The 27732-nt window shown below is 33.3% G+C and overlaps 1 protein-coding gene across 3 annotated transcripts; it reads right to left on the minus strand.

Moving 5' to 3' along the window:
- Positions 1 to 245: 245 nt before the first annotated feature.
- On the minus strand, positions 246 to 20395 carry LOC111619724 (ubiquitin carboxyl-terminal hydrolase MINDY-2-like). Of its 3 annotated transcripts, none has more exons than XM_023361528.1 (10): positions 20228 to 20395; positions 4648 to 5257; positions 4421 to 4567; positions 4243 to 4349; positions 3751 to 3941; positions 2533 to 2675; positions 2275 to 2453; positions 2092 to 2202; positions 1862 to 2003; positions 246 to 544 (listed from the first exon to the last, which is right to left on the minus strand). In XM_023361528.1, the coding sequence occupies exons 2-10, from the start codon at positions 5239 to 5241 to the stop codon at positions 530 to 532; spliced, it is 1629 nt and encodes a 542-aa protein (XP_023217296.1). In that variant the 5' UTR covers positions 5242 to 5257; positions 20228 to 20395; the 3' UTR covers positions 246 to 529. The 3 variants fall into 3 exon arrangements, with proteins under 3 accessions (XP_023217296.1, XP_023217304.1, XP_023217287.1); XM_023361536.1 differs by lacking the exon at positions 20228 to 20395 and adding an exon at positions 16636 to 16804 and having other exon boundaries at positions 1862 to 1998; XM_023361519.1 differs by lacking the exon at positions 20228 to 20395 and adding an exon at positions 16636 to 16803.
- Positions 20396 to 27732: the final 7337 nt, after the last annotated feature.

A 27732-nucleotide genomic window follows, 5' to 3' on the forward strand; every position in this document is an offset into this window, starting at 1 on the left:
CAAAACACAAAACTATTGGAATCACTACCATGTCATATTTGCAAACAAAGTAATTTGTCCAGCAACAGTACCAACAAAAATATAGCAAAATGTGTCAAACAATAATGAATTTTTAATTCAACAAAAAACATAATTTTTTTTCTTTCTTTTTTTTTACAAACTTTATAGATAACACGGACGTACAGAGTGCCTCCGAACAGATGGCAGAATGGACCCCGAGCGGCAAATAATGTACTTAATGCGGATTAACGAGATAGAACATTTACATCCGTTTATTGATATGATAAATATACATTACAAATATTCCTCCCGGTCCGCCGGAACCTAAATTCGGTAACGGACACCTCAAAAATGTGGCGACGAAGAAAGAAAAGGGTGCAGACGTACGTCGACGCTGGAAATACGTTACGGTTGCGAGTGACGGAGAAACTATCGGAAGGAACGGTCACGGAGCACCGGGACTTCTAGCGGCGTGTCCGTCTCGAGGTCGAAGGCAAGAGGGTCTGCTCTCTCTCTCGTTTCTTTACTGTCAGAGAACGGTACACTATAAAATAAAATTGATAAGTTACTTGGATGGCATTAAGCACAATGTAAATTTGATACGGTTTGTAAATGCATTATATAATTGTTATTTGTGCAGCTGCCCGTGGCGCATCGGATTACTCCGGGAACTATCAAAGCATCCACTTTTCAGAATTTATGGAGTTTTGCTTAAATATGTATTCACACCATACCATTAACTTGCATTAGGCACCCTTTGTCAGACGACGGCATAGGGTGCATGCTCTATCAATGATTTTGTTTAAACATTTATAGAATGACCAGCCCAGTCAGACCCTTTTAGATTTTATAAAAATTACTCCACTCATATGCAAATATGCATGGTCTGGTGCATATATTTAGCTACAAATGAAAGGGAGCAATTGTAGCATTAAGCAAAACGTTCTTTGTGTGTTCGACTGTCAAATTCCAACACCAGACTCAAAATATTCCTGCCCTAGTAATTATTTTGGAATCAATCTAGTAGAGAATCGTAGGGACATTTATGTCACAAAGGGTCAAAATTCAATCCAAGATGCATGAACTGCATGCTATATATCAAGAAAAGCTAAATAAAATATCAATAAGTATTGTATTGTATTGTATGTTGACATAAACAGGCTGTTCTGTGTTTTAACATTTTGTAGAGAATGATGATAAATATAAGCTTTATACAGCTAGGAAAGAATGCTTTCCTCTCACATTTCAAAACTTACGTGAGATAAACAGTAAATTACTTGTAACTTTCCACCGCTTTAAAAATATTTTTGTATTATTTTCTTCACGGAGTTGAAAATAGACATATTTAGCAATATTTTTTTGCAACATTACAATTGAATTTGGCTAAGCAGGATGCTGTTAGGACTCTCTCAACATACACTAATAGGGTTAATAGAACAAGACAAAGGCAAACATGTAACTAACACCTAGTGTAAGTATAATATGTTGCTTGAATGAAAAATAATTCACTTAAATACATCATTTGTTAAAGTATATAAAAAAATTTTGCCCCTTGTCTTATTGGTATTTAAAAATACAATACTGAACCCTCCTAGAAACAGAGATGCACCGGTAGGTATTAGTGAATGAAAATTACTTAACTCTTTCCTTACCTTGCGACAAGATAAGGAGACTTTCCGTTATGGATTAAACTTTGGCAGGAATCTGTCCTAACCCGTTCAAAGAAAATTTTCCGGCCGTTCCGTTAAAGATATAGTCATGCAGGGAATTAAAACTACTTGCCACTCTGCGTGTCGACCGCACAACAGTTGGCGTGCAAACTTAAACGAGTCACGGAAAGTCATTGTCTTTAGTATCTTACATCTCTATTCTTACTCCTGCTGCTGGAATTCCCTTCGGCCGCTCTTGGTCTTGTCGACGACTGCGGGTTCTGCTGTCTCTCCCGACCTGCGGCGTTTGCATAGCGGTTTTCTTCCTCCTGGAGACGACGTGCTAGTTCTTCGCTACAAAGGAATTTGGTTAGAAATCTTATTATCGAAATAGTTTGCAAGCTACCGTTAAAATTGTTAAAATGTTTCAGAATTTGCTTACTCTGTCAATGGTTCCGTAACTCCGAGACTCTTCTCTTTAAATTGTTCCCATTCCCAATCCTTTTGTTGTAATTTTTGATTTTCTTCTTGGAGTGTCAGTGCTACCATGTAGCTGCATGAGAATTCTTTATGTAGTAACCAAATTAAGAAAAAAACAAAACATTTCTATAGCAATGGCACTTACTCTTGATCTATCTGTTGTGCAGTCGTGACACTGGATGGCAGGGGTGGAGGTTTTGGAGGCACTGTGAGAAAATTGCTATCTACAAACTCTCCATCTCCTTCGATATTGTTGAGTGTTTCCCAGACGACGTTGCTCTCTGTCAGAAATCCTTGATCTGTCACCAGCTGAAATAACTCATTCTGAAAAAGAAAACAAGCAAATTAATGTGCACAAGTGCCTGACTTAAAAAATACGCAAGACACCAAAATTTAAGCTTACCTTGTGTTTATACATGGTAATGAAATGATTGTTGCGGAAAAGTACGGCCAGTTCCTCATCTTTCAGAGTGGCAATAAGTTCGCACAGTCCATGGTACGTCAGTTGCGAGGCAGATTTTTGCAGGTACGCTTCTGCTATGAGTGCTAAAATTACAAAATAAAAATTACGATCGACACACAATTAAAACTTAGAATCGAGTGTAGTGGAATTTACTTTTATTTACACACAAAATTCAGCTTGCAATTTATTCTTGGTACCTTAAATACAGAATACTCCCAATTATCTGGGCCAATCACGAGTAATGGAGGCACAGAAACACGGATAAGCCACAAATCGATTTTAACGAAAGCTAGTCAATTTATCTTTTACTTAGTTTTTAATTTGATATTAAATTTAACATAATAGTTTATATATCATGAATAAAATACACACTTTGAGAACAATAATTAATTAATTATTAAGCTTTAGATGTAATCAGAGTTGAATCAAATATTGGATAATTCAGAGAAATTTACTGAACTAATTTTCCTTGCTATGAATTTCTTTCATTATTAACCAAGAATGACAGATGTTGCCAGCTAGAAATCGTAGTAAAACGTCATTAATTTTGTATTATTAATTATTTATTGATAAGAAAATTCAAAACATTTTCTTCAAACAATTTTATAACTTATTTGTACACTAATTTTATTTCATGAAATAAGTAAAGCTATATTGTTCAAGAATCAACTGCACTTGTTAGGCCATTTGATTTATATGCCTAGGAGTTCTGGAAGTGGTTAAAAGTGAATTTTTACATAAAATACTGCTGTTTCTCCTACAGCAGATGCTGGGAATGTCCCCGGGGACCCAAAATCAATGGAGCTAGTCTCCTACAGAATATATGCAATCGGCAAAGAAGTTTCCAAAACCTGGAAGACCTGTGAGTGGTAATGCCATCTATCACAAAGTGGTAATTTGTGGTGTATGACTTAATTAATTAATTAAGAGTCTCGTATGCAATGCTGTACGTATAGCTTTAATCTCATTATAAATTTCTCAGTCCACATTAACTTTTCAAACATCCTGTTTAGTTATAAACTGCATCAAACAATTCTGAGCTTCTTTACTGTTTTGGCAATATGCACAGATTCTAATAATTCTACGTTTATAATAACATTTTACACAAGTTTAATAAATTATTATGCCTTATAATAAATTCCTGCAACAGTAATTTACCTTCTCTTTCTAATTCCGGGTGAGAAGAGCTTTTATTGTTGATGATCTTCTCGACCAACTGGTTGTAGCTGTGATTTCCCACCGCAGCCTGGATATCCGGGCTCTGAGGATCCACTAACCATCCATGATACAGAGGTATGTGCAATAAATCAAAAATAATACATTCCGGAGTGTATTCGAAATCGCTAACTCTGTAAAACAAAATTGAATCCTTTATTTATTTTTAGAAAAATTAAATATCAACGATAAAAACAGTTCATTACCAAATTAATTTTATAAGTATAAAGCTACTTCAACTTGCAACAGTGTCATACGTGTCAGATTGACGCAAAATGTTTGGAAAGCAAATGCATATGTGCCGCATAATATCTAAATATCTCCATCTCAGCATAAGACAACACACAATAGATTCTATACCACATTTTAAATCAATTCTCTGAACAAGATTCTACTGTGTATATAATTCTTATTAATATATATAACAATACATACCCAGTGAATTTTATATTTACATCTAACCCAGTTTGTAATTTTGGCAGTATGGCCATCGCATCGTGCATATTCTGTTCGTAATTCAGCTGAGCTCCTTCTGGAATATTCTTAATAAAAGATATACGTTTATGAGTTAACATAAAATCATATAAAATGAACCGTTTAAAATATAACTTACCTTTGGAATGTTGTCCAATATACAGTCACCAAGATATTCCATAAGCTGCTCTGCAGTGATGATTTCCATCATCGGAGGTAAACTTATTCTGTTTTTAAGAATTAGGAAATTCATTATGGCTATCAGTGGACATGGACCATTCTCATTCTGGGGAAAAAAAAAAATTGATTAAAATTACTAAAAATTATTTACATGTTCTCTTATTAGAAAGACAAATATTATCATACTTGTGTTATGATAGGAGTTTTTTGATCTTTCCATTGAACCCATTTGATATGATAAGCCGAATTAGGAGGAACACTAGACGAATTCGCTTGCTGACTCTTGGGACTTTCCGTCTGCAACACAGTCGATTCCTGTTTCTCGGCTGCGGGAATAGACTGTGGTCGAACGACGCCGACCGATCTGTCGGTAGAGCCATCGGCCACGTCGACCTCGGCAGAGGCATCCAGCAAGACAGTCTGTTCGTTCACATTGCCGACATCACACACAACAGAATTTTTTGATTGGTTACTATTCACAGTTTGAACTATTTCAAAGTCTGTAGTCTCGATTTGATCAGGCACTTTTTCGACTTCGGAACCCTTGCATCTCTTAACGGGCATAATGGTATTATCTAACATGTTACTATCACTCAATTCCTCACAGTTTTCCAAACCCATCTTCTCACTTCTTAAGTCACTATTCTGTTGAGAACACGTATCTATGAGCTCGCTCTTCAATATTTCGCCCTCCTTATTCACCGTGCCCTCCTCATTCTCCATCAGCGTCACGCTCAACTGCTGGGATTGGATTTCGTGCTCTGTCGCCGTGCTCGTCATTTCTACTAAAAAAAAACTGAAAAACAATCAAGGAGTTTTAAAAAAATCTCAAACATTACATACAAAAAGCATTGTTAATCAATTTCTATAAATCAAATCAAACAAAACATAATTTCTTTGATTTATAAATAGAATTTGATAAATAGAATTTTCTGAATAACTTTTATATTACTAGATGCACTCTAAGCTAAATTTTTGTAACATATCTGACCTCTAAAGTCAAATTCTATAATACAAAAATTATTATTAAAACATTACTGTCATTTGTACTGGTGGTGGTAACACAGTATAAAATGTTAAAAAGGTTACGGAAATCATTTCTGTCACACTAGTAGCCCGGGACGCTCCCTAGTGGGCGTTCTTTACAAATTTCCATGAGGCATGTTTGAGGTTCCTTTGACTTTTTTGTTTCTATCAATATGTTCTATAGCTCCGTTAAAGTCCCAATGGTAAGATTTACCCTCCAAATGAAGGGGTGGTGATCCCCCAAACTGTAGTCCCCCTGTGCGAACAATAAAGTCAAAGGAACCATACCCCTACTCACAACCCTTCGCAAGATATAAGCTCCTGAAAATTCGCCTACGTCATATCCAGTCACATGACACCGTGGTCAAAAGTAAGCCTACCAGGCAAAAAAAACTAACATGTGCTTGTGCACACTTGGGGGTTCGCCGACCCGCTCATTCACAGGGTAAATTGTGGCAAACAGGCGGTCACATGACACGTAGAATAATTTTCAGAGCGCTATATCTCGGGAAGGGTCACGCGTAGGGGTATGGTTCATTACACATTTATTGTTTGCACAGAGGGGGGTTGCCACCTATTCATTCAGAGGATAAATCTTACCGTCCCAATAGCATCATACGGATCTATATTTCTACCTATTAAACATTCTATAAATACTTTAAAATAGTTTAATTTGTTTATTTACCTTCGCCTGTAAACCTCGATTTTAAATGTATCCGCCATTTTTCAACAAATTTCCTGTGAGTCAATGCGCGATGTTCACCGAGTCATGGGATGTCGTAAATGTGCGGCGCAAGGTTAATCGAGGCATATAATAAGGCAAGGCATATAATAATTATTTATACCATTCCATGGTATAAATAATAAATTTGTATCAATAATAAATTCCTATTACAAATAAAAATAATTGTTAATTTAAAATCTTCGCTAGGGTGCCTCTAGTGTCCATTATCATATCATTACGCGGACAGATGGATACCCATTGAATGGGTTATATATATAGATTACATATGAAGTGTGATAAAAATACAAAAATTCTGGATCGAACACACAAAAATACAACAAAACCATATGCAAATAGCCAACATTTATAAGTGTTACATAAAAGAAAAACTAGCATTTACCATTGTAATAAAGATTACTTTTACCAAGTGGAGGAGACAGAAGAGGAAAGCGTCTGACAAATAATTCAACTGCCAATCTGATATTTTCTGGTCGAACAATTCAAATTAGCAGCTGCCTACAAATCCACTAATTTAAGAGGAGATAAATTAAAGGTGTAAAGCTCCAATGCCGTTTCACATTAAATTATTATAAGATATTAATAGCCAATTATTTAAAAAAACGTTGTATGTTTTATAACCTTTTATATTTGCAAATAATGCAGAAATTACGGGAAGGAAGAAAATTACACACTTATGGCCGAAGAGCTGTTTAAACTACTCAAAACAACATTAACTGGTGTGGTCTCCTTACAAATTTAAAATTCTATAAATGATAATTACTCTTAAACATTTTAAATTTACAAAATTTCCTAGACAATGTTAATAAATTTAAACTCTTGCATTATAAATTCTTTGTACTGTCACTAAATATTGCTATTAAGTAGTAAATCTGTCCTTTGGACAGGATTTGTTAACACGTTTTTTTAATAAACTGCACGCATTAAAAAAAGTTTATATCTACGCTTGTACTTAATTCCCAAATTTACAAACAACAAAAATAAACAATTCAAATTGTTTTCACTAAGATACAAACATGTCGGAACATCCTGTACGAAACGAAACAAACCAAATTAATTAATATCAATACAAATTTAGTTAGTGCTTTGTCGTCTTCATCGACGGAAGTCAATTATCTAATATGGATTAATTAAACAAATAATTAGGCCACTTATTTCAGCTAGCATATTTGCTATACATTGTTAATAGTTAACAATATTAATTACACACAAATTAATAGTTAAAAATGAAATGTTGGAATGGATTCGGAGCGTAACAGTCACATCGAATGCTCACAAGGGAGCAAAAAATCTTGTTTATTGTTCCTTTATTGCCTATGAGATGGAAATGTTTCTTTACAAAAGTAGATAAATATATAATAAAGTTTTGTATCCTTTTAAAGCAATAAAAACATCCAGTTTCCTGACATTGTACACTTAACAATGCCACATGACACTAACAATTCTCTTATTGTCATCCTTACTTGTCCTTTAATTAAATGGAAGACAATGAACGATTAAAAAAAAAGAAAAGGACATTCTTGGTTCTTAAATAAATCCTTTCCTCCTTTTGAAAAATAGCTTATTCTCTTCAATATACAAAAGTGAGGATGAAGATGATGACGATGACGAATAATCAATTGCGACAATAAACATATACATAATAAATAAAGAAATTTGTTTTCGAAGAGTAACTTAATTATTAAAATTGGGCGCTCTCTACATTAATTCTATTATAAGAGCTTTGACATTTTCCTAATTGATTTTACATTAGTTAGAATTAATTAACCTGGTTTATCGTCTTCTGAATACTCGACAGTCGTGCACGAATCAATAAAGATTAAAAAGTCAAACATTTTTCTACGACGGCAGATGACGTTTGTCATAAGAAAATTTATCGTAAAAACTTGATTAGGAACGATGGAAATATATCAGCCGTTTATTGTCTACTTTCCACACATTAACGTTTTGATGTGATAGCAGTTTATTATAGCATCTAATGACATTAAAGAGAATTAATCATTTTGTTTGTTTATATAGAAAGCTTTGGGTCAAGGACGTGCCTGTTGGAAACTCAAAACTTCTAATTGTCGTCAAATTTCTTGTTAGAATTCAGTTTAATGCTACTTCAATATTTCGCTCTATTGTATTGAAACTGGCAATATGGAAACACTTTTTAGCACATACCTATGCAAACAACTATATAAAAAAAAATTACATTTGTTGACAAACCATCCCGACCACCGAGTAAAAGCAAATTCAGCTCCTTGATTAATGGATTTTTGGCATGCGATTAAAATTTCCGCATTTTTACATTTACAAGATTGTATAATACTCTAGACCAGGATTAAATTTATGCTTTAAACTACTTCAAATGTGGATAAAAACAAGCTACGCGGGCCAGATAAATATGCTTTGGGAAAATATTTGACACGTGGGTTGTAGGTTGGAGACCCCCCTGCTCCAGACAAGGGTGAAGTACAAATACATTATGATTTTTCTACGTTAATTAAACTGCTTGATTAAAGAAGCATTAGAATAAATTATCTTGCTGTTTGGTAGCAAGGTTTTTGTTTATACAATTTTAAACTTAATTCGCGAAAATCGAAATCTTATTGCATAATAAATAACAGAATTACTAAATAAATAGTAGATTACAGTAAAAATAAATGCCTCTACGACTAGAAACTTTTTCAACAGAGAAAACAAAGCTGAAAACAAAACAAGAATTTCCTGTAGGACAAACAAAGGCATAACATAACAATAAAATAATACCTTTTCTTAGCAACTGACATCTAAAAAATTTCAATTTTTAACTTCATAATTGGTAGGTTGTTCCGGCAGAGTGTTAAAACTGAAATTCCATAGGATTTTCTATTTACATATTCACAAAACAAATTACACGCATAACACTCAAACAACCAGCTACCAAAAAGAAAATACTCGAAAAATATGGGAACAAATAAAATCCCTACATATACAATAATCTAATTTAAATGGAAACTTGTTGCTAATGAATTCGAATAATCTATTCTTGCCACAAATCTTGACCGTTTGCACTGTTAAGAATTCAGATCATTGTTTCCATCTTTTGGGTGTGCATCTTTCCCAAGGATTTCAGTCTTTTAGTTTTTCACATTGTATCAACCGATCAATTATACGTGGGTTTTTTCAACCTCCAATGGCCCATAAAACAGACAAGTGTAAATAACAAAATGAATTTATTACCAAAAGTTAGGTACAAATATGGTTACTTTTCAACATAATCACTACGAAGTTTCAGGCATTTGTCTATCTGTGGATGAGCTTTGAAATTCCCTCTTAATAGCACGTCATAGAAAGGTGTGAAGACTATCACCTTTCAGACTTCCACCTAACTTGGAACTTTTTAAACACCCAGCATACAGCCCGAGCGACTTCCACCTCTTTCCTGAACTAAAAATGTGACTAGGAGGGCAGAGGTTCAAGACTAATGACAATTTTCAAAACAACATTAAGGCTCATCTCAAGTCATTGGCGGCAACATTCTATGAAGAGGGGATTTCAAAGCACAGATGGACAAATGCCTTGATCTTCGCGGTAATTATGTCAAAAAGTAACCATGTTTGTACCTAACTTTTGGTAATAAATTCATTTTGTTATTTACACTTGTCTTTGTTTTATGGACCATCAGACATCGAAAAAAAAAAAAAAAACAGCCTACATATATTAAGTACAAAAATACCTAGGTTTACAACCCATCGACATATGACTATCAAAAGTAATGGTCATCCCATTAAGCATAGTAGTAACTATTGGGAAACACGACGCGCACACAGTTGAAACAGAAAGCAACAATGCCGCCAACCACGTAACTGTACTGTACATAACCTTGTTTTCTATAATACAAGTTATAATAGCTATAATAAGTGGTTTTATTTAACATAATGTATGCTTTGTTTTTGTCATTATTGACATTGATTAATGTTTATAATCACCTTAGCATTAAAATGTCTTAGGGTACTTGTAATGTCTTTTGAAATGATCGAATGGCCTCTCTTCCACTATCTGACACATTTTCATTTGCGTATACTATGCTGGATTTACGTTAGGGACTAGACTGATCGTAAGGCAAGGCGTAACCATAATTTAAAGCTTTCCTTATTGAACAAGAAAAAAATCACTCTACTTGACATATTAGCAAAATAATTCACAAATGAAAACTTAAATCTGATCATGATCAGCATAAGGCATAATATATGTTAAATTCCAGCCAAAGAAAGTTTTCTCTAGTCGCTCAAAACGCAAGACTTATACTTATTTTTCATATAATTTTTAGCAAATATCATCCAAATTTACCTGACAATTTGGTTACTTTATACATCAAAGCTTTAACTAAAACAAAAAATGCTGCTTCAAAAACTTAAATTATAAAAATTCCTTAAAATTTACGACAACATTTCAGAGTCAGAAAAAAAATCTCATCCGAAATCAAAGGGCAATTACACAAACCAACCGTATTTGACTAAAGATCTATATTCGTATCAAACAGAAACTGAATTTGTTTTATCAGGTAAGATTAATCAAATCGTAGATATTATGCTGCCTTCAGTGTTTATTTTGTTGTTATTATTATTAACATGCAGAATTTATATATATTATTACAGATAAGGGAGAAAATATTGCAACAAGAAAACACACGAAACAATAATTTTATCAAATTGTCGGAAACCTCGATTGAAAAATGGCACCAGGAACCAGAATAATACATAAAATACTTTCTTTTCTTCCCAACAGCGTTACAAATTAAATTCACACAAAGCCCGACACGTTGCCTAGTCAATGCTTTGACAAATTAACACAGCTATTAGATAATTTTTCCTCGAGAAACTGTAGAACAAGCAGCTTTTATGGATCCTTCCAAAAAAATCTCACACAGATAAGTTAGGAAATTATCATAAACAAAAAAAGATATTAAACCAATATTTAATTCTTTAGATAAATCAATTAAATTTTAAGATAATACTACTTCTGTTAACAAGTGACGTAATTTACTTTCTTATATAATTTCAAAACAAGTTTATAGCATTAAATGTTGTTGTTTTCCTTGAATTATCTCGGCTTGCTTATTGTTCTACTTTCGACATCTAATGGATGTGATGTCTACTCGTACAATCACACTTATGATTAGATAACTGTCGGATAGATTAGATAACTATCAGAAGAGATATGATAGCACTTAAAACAGTGATATAAGTTACCAATAAGAGAAACTATTAACAGATAAGTAAACATTCATTTTCTTATATGATTAAACTCAGTTAAACAGTAGTCTAGCAAGTTTATTTTTTTATTTATTTATAGCTCCAAACGTTCAGATATAATTTAATGAAGATAAACACAGCGGTGCCCGAAACTTTGAATTTAATTCCTTTTGGGAGGCCATTCGAAGTCCAAATCAATTTTCCCTGTTAGAAATAATAGAAAGTCAATTAATCTGTTCCCAAACCCTAAACAATACCCAAACTAAACAACAAATATATATAATTTAAGATAAAAATAACACAAATGTCCTAAATGATAAATTTAAACCCAAAAACAATAAACAAAATATATAAATGTTGTATAATAAAATAAACGTTGCATTTAGTGGTCGCCCAACTTTGGTATCTTAGACATAGTTGCCAGATCTGCCATGCAAGTATTGCTTTCGGCTTCAGAATCTCCTTGATCATCAATATCACAACCTTCTTTTTAGGCTTCGTTGCTTCCACACTATTCTTGGAAGGCATGGCTAATAAGTAGTGGTTATATAACTAAGCACACCAAAAATAAAGCATAAAAGCACCGAAAACACCAAGCATAATGTGGGGGAGTTGCTTTTATGGCCTCGAGAGAGATGAACTCGAGCACACAGCATTTATACAGCGAGTGCATTTATTCACTGAATGCATAATTTGAATATAAAAGCATTGTTTGAATCCAGATTCAATTTCTCAAATTTAGCAATTAAACTCTGGAATGTTCGAAGTTAGAATTGTTCGAAGAACAAGACATCAGTGTATATTTACAATTCTATTTATAGCTGTCATTTCCTGAAGATTTGATGTCCTCCTTATTAGACAAAAATGTAACTTTGATATCATTTAATACATTATCTAGTCTTATATGTGGAACCTATATACCAAAGAATATATTAAAATTTTATATCTTGTAAATTTTGAAGTCTAGGATATCAAAAACATTGGGTATCTAGAAAGATAAAATTATAGCTGATCTTATAGCTAAGGGCTAGTACACATTAGGCATTGGGCATTGCATTAAACGCATGTTAGCAGCGTACACACCGCACGTTTAGCTTGGCGTTCGACGACCGTTCACACTGGCTCGGTTTGGAAATGGACATGAAAGTAATTGCTTGTGTGTGCCTCCTACATTGTTGCTATAACAGACAATGGCAGAAGCAAAGAGAATTTTGAGTGCACCCAATATTACGAGATAGACTGATGCATGGAATGTTTGTGACGTTGTATCCAAAACTAAGACAATATGAACCCAAGTTTTTTAATTCTTTTAGAATATCTATAAAATCATTTGACAATGGCTGGTCTCTTTTAGATTTCATCAATCAATAGATCAGTATCAAAATGATCGTTCTCCATTTCAGCCAATGTGTGTCCACTCTATCCGAAAGCGCACAATCAAATGTACAACAACATGGAAGCACATGTATCTCAAAGCGCACGGCTGGCGCCCGCGAAATGCGCATTCTAACCAAAATCTATCAACGTGCGCTTGGCCAGAAGAACGCATTTGAGTATGTATATCTATGCGGAACTCTTGGTTCTTTAAAATGCGCGTTACCAAACGCCTAATGTGTACACAGCCTAAAGCAAAACTTACACTCTTCCCTAAATCAATCGAAAAAAACAATAACAATACACAAAATAACCAGTTATTTTTACGATTTTCACTAATACTTGATACCTTAAAGTCACTGGAATAGAAATGCCTGAAAATTGCAAAAAAAAAAAAAAATGCTGCCAAAACATATCAATAGTTTTGATTCATCATTAACCTGTTCAAAGTTTATCCAATAAATTCAAACAATTTCAAAAATGGCACAGTTATGCTTACTGAAATGTACATACTACTACTAACAATTGTTAAAGGTTGTGGTATAAATATTTCTAACCAGCCAAATAATAACTAACTTTTCTGGTAAAAGAATAAGCTAATGTCAAACATTGAAATGACCACAAAGATCTAGTTGAAATGGCTTTTCTCAAATTAAAGACATTTGAACTATTGCTGTCATCGGGGACCTTATTACCTTTTAGCAGTACCAGTTTTGTATCTAAAATAATAGATACAAAACCCTTATGCAATTGCCTAAGAAACTAACATCCAATATATTTAGAAACGGTGTAACTCGAAGCCAGTTTTGCCTACAAACACACTGCAAATAACTTCCAAAGATAAAACACATCTGTTGTTTATACTCAAATATGTATATCCACTTGCTATCTTGAAAACAACTGTCAATTTTAGTTTAGAAATGTCACTACTTAGATCTCAAGCTTCCTTGAAGTAAATTAAACTTTTCAAACTGCCTATCCATTATCCTATTCACTTATTAACATAACTGAAATTCTATCCCTTTAAAAGCAATAAACAAACTCCTGTTTCTTTTATAACAGCAGAGCCTAATTTACAACAACGGCAGTAAATATGTATCATTAATTAATGCATGTTTTCCTAATAATTTGAGTTACTTGACACTTAAATTTGTCTTAAATCAGTAATTACCATACTAATGCATTTTTTTTCTAGATTCTGTGGACTATCGAATTCGAGCCGATAAATTAATGGACTTTTCCTGCCTTACCGTTAATGCTAGAAAACGGTCTTTCCGTAAAATATATGCATAACCATGCTAACAACATAAAACTGTAAACATTCCATTGTTACATCATAAAGTTGTGTTAAAAAATTGCTTTTTAGCTTAAGAGAATCACACATTTACATGAAAATAGTTGACATCAGTGTAAAACGGCTTTAAAGAAGTGTCACACACCAAAACAATTATTAGTAAAAACAACTTCCGAGCATTATCTGCAGACAAAGTTCACGATACTGAAAAAGCCACCAGATACATGCTTTTATCTGCTCAACTTTCATTTGTAGACTTTAACGCTCACTCGATATTCTTATTGTCTGCGCTTTTCATATATTACATTACTACAAACGACTGGCTTATTATATTCAAACAATAATCTACATTAATAATTGCTAATCAGGAACATTCAAATCCAAAATAACATGCTTCTGAATTAAGAAAGTATTCTTTTACTAGACAAATTAATAAAAAGTAACAACGTGTAGATGAAGTGAATGGTATTTGCATGTATTAGCAGCTTTAATTTGCGAGGAATTCAAGTAACTTAAAAGGTACTTGAAGTCGATAGTTAATCTCGGAGTACCGAATAGAGAAGTTCACGTCAATTCAACAAAATTTAACTAAAATCCCGGTAAGTTAAAGGTAAAATTCCCATTTTTATATTGAGAAAAGTATTATTTAAACTGAAAACACTGAGAGATATTTTCAAATTAAGGAAATAGTCTTTCAAGATTTAATAATAATTCAAAACGAATGAAAGAGAAACACAGATAGTGAAATCTTTTCTACATTTACTAGTAGCCTTAGCAAAATTTTTATAGAAATTCTAATAAAACTGAGTGATAAATTGAATTTAAGCATGTATTTATACCAGTTGTCATCCTTCTCCCTAATTATTAAAAAATAATTAGAAAGGAGGATATGATAACGATAAATAGAAAAACCACAGTTGGTTTTTATATTAAGCAACAGCTTTAAACTTAACAGAATTTTAATAAGTGACGACAATGATATATTTATTAGTAAAACTGTACAGTTACAAAGAAGGGAGTGAAAGAAGTGAGCTCATTTCATCCAGAAAGCATAATCTCTATATCAATTTGATGTAACTTTTTAAACCCGTTCATATTATAAAACCGAAGAGATGTCAAATTGATTTTGAAGTGTACATTTTCTGGACTAAACTATGCTTAGATTTTTTGTTTATAAACAGCTTCAACATACCAGGATTTCATAAAAATCTTGATAATTTGTAAATCATAACCTGGCATTCAGGATGCATGACAATAATTTGAATTGAATTAGATTAATGGAATGTTTGGTTTGCATACGGCAACACGACACATGGGCAATCTGCCGAGGGAATGCCTTCTGAGAGGACTTTCCGTGGAAAACCGATCCCTATTTAGGTGTTAAAACTGTGAAGAAAGAACGGATAACGCCACTCAGCCAACCCACTAGCGAGGCACAAACCCACAACCAACTTTCGGCGGTTACATCCACTCAGCCAGTGGGGGAGACAAAATAAGGAATGCACAGACAACCTACCAACAGGGAGGACTATCAACAAGAAAATGGCCCCTATTTTAGTGTCTAAACAAAGAAAACCCAGAAATTTCTACACAGGCAAAGGCACAAACTTGTAAGATGCGAACTCCGAACCAGGGATTTGCCATCCTCTCCCCTCCGTACGAGCGAAAGAGTTCGGTTTTTTATCGTAAACCGGTATACTGCCCATTCACCATTCTCCACGTCTGTCGAGGCTCCGAACGTAGTCACTCACACGGGGGCAAGCCACCACACCTCGTAAAACTATACAGCATCGAGTACTCCGCAAACGGCCGAGAGGGCTACTCGAAGCCAGTCGGGCAACGCGGTTAAACACGCGACTCCCGATCGCGTGCAACCCGGCGGTAAATCGATTTCGGGAGCCACATCCGGCCGAGGGTCACGGGTAAAGGTAAGGTTCCTCCGACTTTTTTCTCCCGCGGGTACGGTCCACGGCACCGACGGGGTCTCGTTCGGAGCCGTAACCGCGACCGACACTTCTAAAGGGTAAAAAGTAAGGATAAACGGAGAAACCAAGCAGAGTTTCTGTATTGATTAACAGCTTTAACTTAACAGAATTTCAAGGAATATCTGTTAAGTTAAAGGTTAGTAATTGCCAATTTACCGTAGAGAAGTAATAAGGAACCCACGTTAACTGGCAAAGGAAGTGAACCAACGCAGAACTGATTCACTGCCGAGTCAAATGAATGATTTAATGAAGAAAATATCCAAAAATTCCCCATTAAACGAGCTAATTATAGCAATTTTAATAAGCAACGTTCGTTTGTAACTTTAATCCCTTTAAACTATTCAGGGATATTCCCTAAATCGGAAAATAACACGAAAATCTCCAATATTAAACGTTTAATACGTAATAATTTGATCGAAATTGATAAAAAAATCCAAGAACGCAATTAAGCCTAACAGCGTCTACTGACCGCCATTAAGCCGAATTGCGTATTTAAACCGTTAATTGTAATTAATTAGAACCGTTACTTACTTTTAATTACGTTTCTCTAATACAAATTAACATCTTAAACATCATTTGCACTAAAATATGCCTAAACAACTTTTAGAAATTACAAATTCACTACTCCCGATTTAACGGGGAAATACGACGTCATGCTGCCAAATGTTGGGCGGGAGAAATCGCTGGATAGTCGGAAATTTCCCTGAAAATTTCCCTCTCTCTCTCTCCTTCGGTGAAAATTCCCTTCCGGCCTAGCGTGTTTCGTCATTTTTTTCTTTTTACAGATTTTAATGCGTATTAATGAAATAACTTTAAACTTTTTTTTTTATTATAACAATATATTCCTTGTACAGACTTGACTTACAAGTGTCCCAACTTATGAGTTTTTTGAGAACAAGCAGTCTCTCAGCTGATTTTTCGCTTTGAGTTGAGTTGAGAGCTCTGGTTACAAACAAGCTTCAGATACCCCACAACTAGTTGGCGCAGCAAATGCCACAGCAAACCATAAATTAAGAAAAAGAAGTTGGAAAACTGCCATAATTTTGTCATTTTCATTACTCTTCCAATGTCTGACAGGCTAGCTTATGGAAAAACATGTGATCAAGTGATGTAGATATTAGTTCACTCCCATGTTGTGTGCAGTGCCACTGTCTCTCATTTCTTGAATTTTCCATCTTTTCTTTCTTTATCTATGCAGTGAACACTGCAACATCTGCGAAACCAGTTTATTGCAGTACATTCTATTGTGTTTTATACAATATTAGCAGAATTTAAATTAACAAGTCACTGTAATTAAACTTCTTTGTTCAATATTTTTAGAGGTAAGATCTGATGAATATATTATAACATAGTAAAAAAATTATTTCTAGCAGATTCAAACAGTTAAATTCAAATATTTTTACTTTTTTAAAAGAAGTGAGTAATAAGAAATTGTTTTGATTTTTTTTTTTTTTTTTGATGATATGAAACTGTGCTTTACAATTTGTTTATGCTTCTAACACAATAAAGTNACAATTTGCAAAATAGGGAAACAGCCAATATCTTTTTAATTAGAGTTAGGACATTAAATAAAAAATAAATAAAACAAGTATTTAAGGTAACAAAAAAATGTAATTTAACAAATTCAATAAATTATAATTAGTCAGATGGATGAGCCTGTCGATCACCGCACATTTTCTCAAACCTTGAAATCAAACTGGACATAGCCACCCTCATTTCCTTCTCCACATTGATTTTTGTGCAATACTTAGTTTTTATCACAGTGACAAACTCAGCTTCGCATGAATAAGAAGTCACAAATGAAAGTAAGATTCTCTGAGCTGTACCACTCAGAAGGGATATTTATCTTTTACTGATATCCAAAGTTCAGTTAATTCCATGCTGCTAATTTTGTTTTCAACGTACTGTCGCAAGACAACTCAACAAGATTCTCTTCTTATGCAGCAGTAAATTCAGATGGGCACTGGCATTAAATGAATCTTGAATCCATGCAAATTTACTGATATTATCATTTTGAAAATATTTCTCAAACTAGGTGATAAGCTGTGATAAATATTCTTCAAAAATAGATTTCATACATAGGGAGAAATCAACTCCATTGAAGGTCAAAAACTGTTGCAACAAGGAAAAAACAATCTTTTCGTCAGTCTTCAATTTTTCTTTTCCATAGTTTTAATATTTTTATAAAAGCTGAAATTTTCTCAATCAACTTTAAAAGGTGCATGTTGCTTTCCTGCAGAGAGAGATCCAGAGTGTTCGGCTTTTCAAAAACATCACATAACTATGCTAGTTTTACCAAAAAATCTTCAATCATAAAATTTTCAGCATACTTGTGGTCTTCCTCTTTAAAAAAAATATAAATTTCCTGTCACAGTTCAAACATATGAGACAAAGCATTACCTTGAGAGAGCCATCACTCTCTTATGATAGTGTTTTGTACTTTCTCGAAGTACAACAAAGACATGTGCTCAGATCACACATGCTCACATAGCTTTTTGAAAATCTTGCTTCAATGGCCATTTTTATAAAGTTTACTACATGTACTACATATTCTGGTTCAATGCAGGACTCAGATATTTTGATGCGAGTGCTGCTCTGTAAATAATGCAATGGGTCCACAGTGCATCAGGGTCTTTGCTTCAAAAAAGTGCTTGCAATCCTCCATAACATCCAGACATAGAACAATCACCATCAGTAAAGATACCAATGCGTTTGGTCCACTCCAAATTGTTTTTGGAAATAAAAATATCAAGGATCTTGAACAAGTTGTGAGCCTTAGCACTAGGAGTGATACTTTTATGGAAGAGAAAGTCTTCTACAATGTTATTATCTATAAACTGTACATAGCAAATCAAGTGAGCATCATTATTATTATCTATCTCTTCATCAAGCTGCAACCCAAATTTTCTTCCTTCTATTTTTTCAATAACTGATAACTGGAGTCCTTTGCTATGTGCTGTATTCTGTGACTGATAGTGTTATTGGACAAAAGCACTTTTAAAAGCTGCTACCCAGCAGACCCACCAATCATAATATTCACCAATATGGTGAACATTATGCTACAGCAACCAGTAGAATGAGTTTTTCTGTACTGGTATGAGGCTTTTTACATTTTGCAATTCTATATGCCACATTTATTACTAAGTTAATGATTTGCATCAGGTCTGCTAGATGTTTCATCTTATCACATTAAATTGAAAGTTGAAGTAAAATTATGAAAATTTTATATTTCGTGGAACCGCAGTGCACACTTTGGGAACTGCTGACAAAGTCATATTACAAGCCTGATAATTCAGAAGTTCATTTAATTAACATTAACTATAAATTGGGTTTTTTAGTTTATATATATATATATATATATTTGTTATTACNCCACACCTCGTAAAACTATACAGCATCGAGTACTCCGCAAACGGCCGAGAGGGCTACTCGAAGCCAGTCGGGCAACGCGGTTAAACACGCGACTCCCGATCGCGTGCAACCCGGCGGTAAATCGATTTCGGGAGCCACATCCGGCCGAGGGTCACGGGTAAAGGTAAGGTTCCTCCGACTTTTTTCTCCCGCGGGTACGGTCCACGGCACCGACGGGGTCTCGTTCGGAGCCGTAACCGCGACCGACACTTCTAAAGGGTAAAAAGTAAGGATAAACGGAGAAACCAAGCAGAGTTTCTGTATTGATTAACAGCTTTAACTTAACAGAATTTCAAGGAATATCTGTTAAGTTAAAGGTTAGTAATTGCCAATTTACCGTAGAGAAGTAATAAGGAACCCACGTTAACTGGCAAAGGAAGTGAACCAACGCAGAACTGATTCACTGCCGAGTCAAATGAATGATTTAATGAAGAAAATATCCAAAAATTCCCCATTAAACGAGCTAATTATAGCAATTTTAATAAGCAACGTTCGTTTGTAACTTTAATCCCTTTAAACTATTCAGGGATATTCCCTAAATCGGAAAATAACACGAAAATTTCCAATATTAAACGTTTAATACGTAATAATTTGATCGAAATTGATAAAAAAATCCAAGAACGCAATTAAGCCTAACAGCGTCTACTGACCGCCATTAAGCCGAATTGCGTATTTAAACCGTTAATTGTAATTAATTAGAACCGTTACTTACTTTTAATTACGTTTCTCTAATACAAATTAACATCTTAAACATCATTTGCACTAAAATATGCCTAAACAACTTTTAGAAATTACAAATTCACTACTCCCGATTTAACGGGGAAATACGACGTCATGCTGCCAAATGTTGGGCGGGAGAAATCGCTGGATAGTCGGAAATTTCCCTGAAAATTTCCCTCTCTCTCTCTCCTTCGGTGAAAATTCCCTTCCGGCCTAGCGTGTTTCGTCATTTTTTTCTTTTTACAGATTTTAATGCGTATTAATGAAATAACTTTAAACTTTTTTTTTTATTATAACAATATATTCCTTGTACAGACTTGACTTACAAGTGTCCCAACTTATGAGTTTTTTGAGAACAAGCAGTCTCTCAGCTGATTTTTCGCTTTGAGTTGAGTTGAGAGCTCTGGTTACAAACAAGCTTCAGATACCCCACAACTAGTTGGCGCAGCAAATGCCACAGCAAACCATAAATTAAGAAAAAGAAGTTGGAAAACTGCCATAATTTTGTCATTTTCATTACTCTTCCAATGTCTGACAGGCTAGCTTATGGAAAAACATGTGATCAAGTGATGTAGATATTAGTTCACTCCCATGTTGTGTGCAGTGCCACTGTCTCTCATTTCTTGAATTTTCCATCTTTTCTTTCTTTATCTATGCAGTGAACACTGCAACATCTGCGAAACCAGTTTATTGCAGTACATTCTATTGTGTTTTATACAATATTAGCAGAATTTAAATTAACAAGTCACTGTAATTAAACTTCTTTGTTCAATATTTTTAGAGGTAAGATCTGATGAATATATTATAACATAGTAAAAAAATTATTTCTAGCAGATTCAAACAGTTAAATTCAAATATTTTTACTTTTTTAAAAGAAGTGAGTAATAAGAAATTGTTTTGATTTTTTTTTTTTTTTTTGATGATATGAAACTGTGCTTTACAATTTGTTTATGCTTCTAACACAATAAAGTGCTATAAATTAAGACACTCATAAATTATAAATTATAAGACACTCATATAAATTAAGGGTTTTCTCATCTTTATTTTCAATAAAGATGAGAAAACCCGCCAAGTGTCTTAATTTATAGCACTTTATTGTGTTAGAAGCATAAAGAAATTGTTTTCTTATTGCAAAATGTTGTTGGCTAAGCCAGTTATTGAAATATTCTTTAATTTTAAAACTGTAAGTGTTAAGTAATTTGGCTAGAGGTAGATGATTAAGCCACCATCTCATGTTAAACTAATAATTTAAAATATTCTGGAAGAAAAGATTAGCCTGAAGCAGGATCCAAACCCACAACTCCTGAATATTGTGCAGATGTGTTTCTTCCCAGTTACACTACCTGAACCTCCACTCAATCTTTACTTCCAAACCAATTAATTAATCTCAATATAACCATATATGTTCTCAACCAACTGTAATATTGTTAGTTGAAAGTAGTTGAACAAATATAAAGATGACTGAACTTAGTTGTTCATTAAATAACAACTCGAACAGACAGGCACACAACACAATATGGACAAATTAAAATTTTATTTTAATTTGTATTAAAATAAAATTTTGAATGTCTGTATTAAATATACCTGAAAATGTCTTCTGAATGCTGGTTTAAGTGTTTTGTCTATTTTTATGTAATATATTCCAGTATTGAAGAGTAATTGACTAAATCATCATTTGTGACATCATCAAACATTTCTACTTTATTTTCCTGTAAAGATGTTTCTTTACTCTCACTCTCATTAAATTCTAATGAGTATTTTACTTCATTCTTGCCATGAAGATGTTTGTAACCAAAGAACATTACTAAGGCCTATGGTGTTCCCACCTAAATCCACAATTGGGCCAAAACTTTTTTGACAGGTCAGCATGGCCCCAAACTATCCCACACCAAATTTCAGCTTTGAACTCACATGCTACAGTACAAAAATTCAAAAACTTTCTGCAGTTTTTCCTGAATATCAAAGAAAAGCCTCTGCTAATTTTGATTAATTTGTATTTAGCACAGTGATTCTCAATTTATTTTAACACAGACAACACTATAAAACTATAGAATCTACTGAAGAACCTGTCCATATTTCATCTCTATCAAACTACTGACTACACCCTTTACACATGTTTCTGACACTCTAATCAAAAATATATATATTTCATTAATAGATAAAAAAAAGTAAATCAAAAACAGAATAAAATGCCAGTAATTATTGTCTTTTAAAGCTAAAGTAAAGCAGCATTGGATTATCTGCATAGAATTACAGTAGACCCCTCTGTAACACGGATTCCTATAATTACGATTCCTGTAAAACGGCGAAAAAATTGCGATGGTATCCGTACAAACCTAGTAAAAAAAACTCCTATAATTCAGTAAAACGTCACTGGACAGCCGAACTACTTTCCGCCGTCCAGTGCCACGCTACAAAGAATTTAGGCGGGTAAATTAAGTTTACTATCGTCTGTACAGTATTATATATAAATTAGGTACTGTACATATAATTATATATTAATTATATATAAATTAGGTACTGTATATATAATTATATATTAACTTAATTTATTGTAACTTTATTATAATTAAATATATATTTTTCGCCGTCTAGCGTCACGCTACGGCGAGTTAGGCGACCTATCGTCTGTTTAGTACTGTAATTTTATACATTTCTTGTGAAAGAAACATTTCTTATTTAACGGCCATAAAAATTATTTATATTAATGATGTCTCCAANAATCATCAACATATATTACATTACATTTCTACTTCAGATATACTAATAATACATTCTAATAATACTAATATATCCTAAAAATAGCAGATTGTCATTGGCAACGGCAAAAGAGTGGAAACATCATTAGCACTTATTCAAAAAAAGTCCATTGTTCGTCTCACGTAACTGCCGAACGGAAAGTCCGTTGTTCGCAGCAAGTCCGTTGCTCGAGTCACGTAACGGTCAAACAGAAAGTCCGTTATTCGCAGCATCCGTTATACGAGGCACCACTGTATATACTTTCCGCCGTCCAGCGCTACACTACGGACAGTTTAGGCGAGTAAGTTGTTTACTATCGTCTGTACAGTATGTAAATTAGGTACTGTAAGTCTAATACAGCACTAATACAGTCTAATTTTATACATTTCTTGTGAAAGAAACATTTCTTATACAATGGCCATAAAAATTATTTACGAGGTCTGTTCAAAAAGTATCGGACCTTTGGATGGCAAAAATAAATTTATTGATTTTGAGGTACAAAACCTTAATCCCCTTCAAAATAGTCTCCTTGGTAGTGTATACACTTCTCCCTGGTAGTGTATACAGTGTTCCTGCCATTGCTGGAAACACTGCTAAAATGCATTTTTTGGAATGGCCATCAGCTGGTCTGTCGCATTCCGCACGATGTCTTTTCTCGACTAAATTCGGGTTCCTTTTAGCGGCATTTTCAGCTTGGGAAATAGCCAAAGGTCACACGGAGCCATGTGGGGAGAGTACGGAGCGTGACGAACCACAGGAGTGTTGTGTTTGGCGACGAAAGCCCGAATCAGATGCGCAGAATGGGCGGATGCATTATCATGATGGAGCTGCCAAGTTTTGATCGACCACAGATCCGGTCGTTTGCGTCACACAGCATCGGAAAGACGACGAAGGACCTCCTGGTAGTACTTCTTTGCGATGGTTTGGCCTTGTGGTGCGTACTCACAATACACCACCCCACGATACACCCAGTCGAAAAAACTGTCAACATGACCTTGATATTGCTGCGGGCCTGCCGTGTTTTTTTTGGACTCAAGGATCGTCCCCGAAAGACTGCTGAATCTTGCGAATGGTTTATGCTTGGTATCACCAAGGTTTTTGGCAAAATTTGATGTAATATCGCTGCTCACGTCGTTCAGTCATTTTCCAACTTAGTGGAATCCGACAAGAGCTCGCTACATGACCTCACTCATAGGCCGACTGCCAACAACTGACGTTTCCTGCAGGCGGGAAAAAATTCAGGGCTGTGCATGACTGTCCCCTCCACAACTCCACCGAAAGAGGCCTCCCACGCATCATTGGTTTACGTGGAAAAAATAAAAGTCCGATACTTTTTGAACAGACCTCGTATATTAATGATGTCTCCAAAGTTCAATGAAGTTTTCGCAGAAAAATAACTTATCAGAAATCGCCCGCCATTTGGTGCACTGCTCCGCGATGAAAACCAGCTTGAGCAATGGCGATGTCGAACGGTGCACACTTGGTAAGTAATCCTACAATTTTTTGTTTATGGCATTGTTTATACGGATTATTCCCAAAAAAATTATACATATTTTAGAAATGTTGAGTGAAATTAGTCTAGAATCGATTAATTTTATGGAAGAAAACCTTTCAAACAGCCATAGTCCATAAACTTCACACGTGGTGGGCTGTGATTGGCAAGGACTCGTACAAAATTGATTCATAAAGAATGGAACGTATCTACCGTGTTATAGGGGGGTCGACTGTAGTGACCATATGATTAATGTTAAATGTCTTACTTACAAATTTAGGACTCATCTATAAATTCTTTCCATCATCATGCCTTTGCATTGTACAGAGCCCTTTACATCCTCTTGAAGGAACCTCAAGGTTCTTTAGTACCTACTTTGAGAAACACTGATTTAGCACAAATAATAATTTTATTTTACAAAATTTATTTGTTTAAAAGTTTATCATCTTGATTTTTAATTTCAAAATACAGTACATAGATAAATAAATTACCTATTGAAATTAACTGAAATAATGTATTTGTTTTTGAGTTAATTGTAACCTAAAATTTAGGAATTTAGCCAAAACTTTAATGTATATACAAGTATTTATCTATATTTTCAATTGAAAATAGAGTATTTGGAGAAGCAAGAAGCAGTCTTTCAGATATTGATAAATATAACATATACGCTAACAAATTAAATATACAGATTAAGTAAATGCATATCATCAAAGATATATATATATTTATCAATAATAATATTTAAACAAAGAGTAAAACTGTATTGATTATGTTTTTTCTAAAACATTATTAAGAAAATTAACATTTTAATTCTGTTACTTTTTAACATTATATTAACACATTATTTTAAGCAAAAATTTAGCAGAATAATTATTTAACCAAAAATAGTAATTTAATATTTAATACTACCATTTTTGGCTAAATCAATTACCAAAAAAACACCTTAATTTGCTGAGAAAAACTTTTAATGAAAAGCTAACGTTTTCAGCCAAATCTATTGGCCATCATCAGGCTAAGTTTTTCGAATACAAACAAAATAGAACAAAAATTTTAAATACAAAAAACAAAATAACGAATGAAATATATATATATATAAATGTATAAATAAAAATAAAATAAAATAAAAACTCTTATTATAAATAATGTATATGAAAAATAAGCATAGGATAATTAAACATTAAAAACGTAATACATTATGCTAAATTCTATAAAACACAAGATATGCTAAAAAAACACTAAAAACAAGGCATTAAGATCCGTCCAATCGCTTGATTAAGTACTTCCAGGCGGAAGGCAACCCTTCAGCATCCCTAGAATTAATGCATGCATCATGTAATCTGCTCTTGTATATTTCAATCTTTTCTGCGCAAATCGCCAAAGTTGGTGAATGTACCGGTTTAATAATACTTGCTTCGTCCCATTTGACGATTGAGCCCTCAACTTGCGCCATTTGCGATAGTATTGTGGCGTTAGATCCCTTACTGATATTGTATTTGTGTTCTTTTAATCTGACTCCTAAATTTCTGTTAGTGACACCAATATAATTTTTATTAATGTCTAGTTCACGATTTTCATATGGAATCTNAGATATTTATCTTAATTATGAAAATATAATAGCATGTTTTTTAATTTTTGGAACCTAACCCTCCTTTTCGTACTAGTTCTTTGTTTCTTATAACACGGATTCGCATAACACGGCAATTTTTTTGGAATGTAACTACCGTGTTATATGGGGGTTACCTGTACACAGAAATTTATTTCTGAATAAACATTATCAATATTATGTCATCATAGAATATTCAGCTAATAAATATAAGATTTTACTAAAACTGTTACAAAAGCAAAGACTAAACAATAATTCATTTTTATTTGCTTCCTATAATAGATGATTAATTTATATTGAAACATGAAACAGAAACACTGGAATTTATTTTAGATATATGTAACCCAGTTGAATTAAATACCAAAATGAATTTTTGTATTTAATTTAATTTGAAAGTGTTTTGAATAATAAAAGTCAAAAGTTACTCATTTACTATTTAAGTAATTTAAGAAAATAAGTTACTATTTAATAATTTAAGAAAAAACATTATCTGTAAATAAGTAATTTTCAACATCTTGGGGATAAAACAAGATTTTTTTTTTATTACATTATGTTCAAATAACAGATAAATTGATTATAATGACCTATTGATGTTCAGATATACACAGATTATAGACAGATTATTCTGCTTATATACAGATATAAGCAGTTTAATTTTTTTAACATAAGTTTCATATTAAGAAAAATAAAGTGTATATACTTTATATATATATATATAAATGGATATGTGTGTCCCTATATTTCACTTTTTAGCCAAAACTACACATCGCACATGAATGGTGTTTGTACTGTATGTGGTAGTAGCCCTAAGTCTCCATTCGTGCACTATGGTGATTGCGTCTTGATAGCTATAAGGGTGCGGGAGATATGGGGGCTTAAAGTGGGTGACTTCAAAGATTTTCTATTTCGATTCTAAAAATGTTTGAACTGTTTTAAATTCGAATTGGTTCGATTATAGAACGATTGTAAATGTTCCAGAAAATAGTTGAAAATAGTTCATTTGACTGGACATAAAAATTCTCTAATTAGTCTGGAAACGAGGGACCTAATTCTTGCATTCTGTGAAAACGGGTAAAATTAGCTATAATGTAATTATCTTAATCGTCACTATCGTTACTTTTTAAAAACCCAGCGAAGCGGCTCCTTGCAGCTTGTATATATATATAAATGTATAAAGAAAAATAACGAATGAAACAAAATAACGAATTATATATATATATTTCATTCGTTATTTTGTTTTTTGTATTTAAAATTTTTGTTCTATTTTGTTTGTATTCGAAAAACTTAGCCTGATGATGGCCAATAGATTTGGCTGAAAACGTTAGCTTTTCATTAAAAGTTTTTCTCAGCAAATTAAGGTGGTGTTTTTTTGGTTTACAAACAAGTGCTGAGTGAGAGTACTATAAATCAATTACTTTATTTGCCAAAAAACTACTTCATTAAATTTTTGTCAATAAATATATTTGTTTAATTTATTATATAGAAAAATAATATCTTTTAACAAAAATATTTTTTTTTTAATTTAAAATTTTATTTTAAAAATATTATTATAAAATTTTAAAAAATGAAAAGAACCATTAGATGAAAAAATTTAAAATATTTATTCTAAAACAAGAGAATACATTAAGAAGTTGAAATTTATGACGAATTAAATGAGAACATA

The sequence above is a fragment of the Centruroides sculpturatus genome, unplaced genomic scaffold, assembly GCF_000671375.1.
Source record: "Centruroides sculpturatus isolate CEXI.00-Female unplaced genomic scaffold, Cexi_2.0 scaffold44, whole genome shotgun sequence".
Taxonomy (NCBI): domain Eukaryota; kingdom Metazoa; phylum Arthropoda; class Arachnida; order Scorpiones; family Buthidae; genus Centruroides; species Centruroides sculpturatus.

Bases quoted from the DNA above. Each gene is read 5' to 3' on its own strand.
- LOC111619724 (XM_023361528.1), bottom strand. From the start codon at position 5,241: ATGACGAGCACGGCGACAGAGCACGAAATCCAATCCCAGCAGTTGAGC. The intron at 4,350-4,420 runs GTAAGTTATATT...TCTTTTATTAAG, and splicing joins TATTGGACAACATTCCAAAG to AATATTCCAGAAGGAGCTCA. The intron at 3,942-4,242 runs GTATGTATTGTT...TTTGTTTTACAG, and splicing joins GTAAATATAAAATTCACTGG to AGTTAGCGATTTCGAATACA.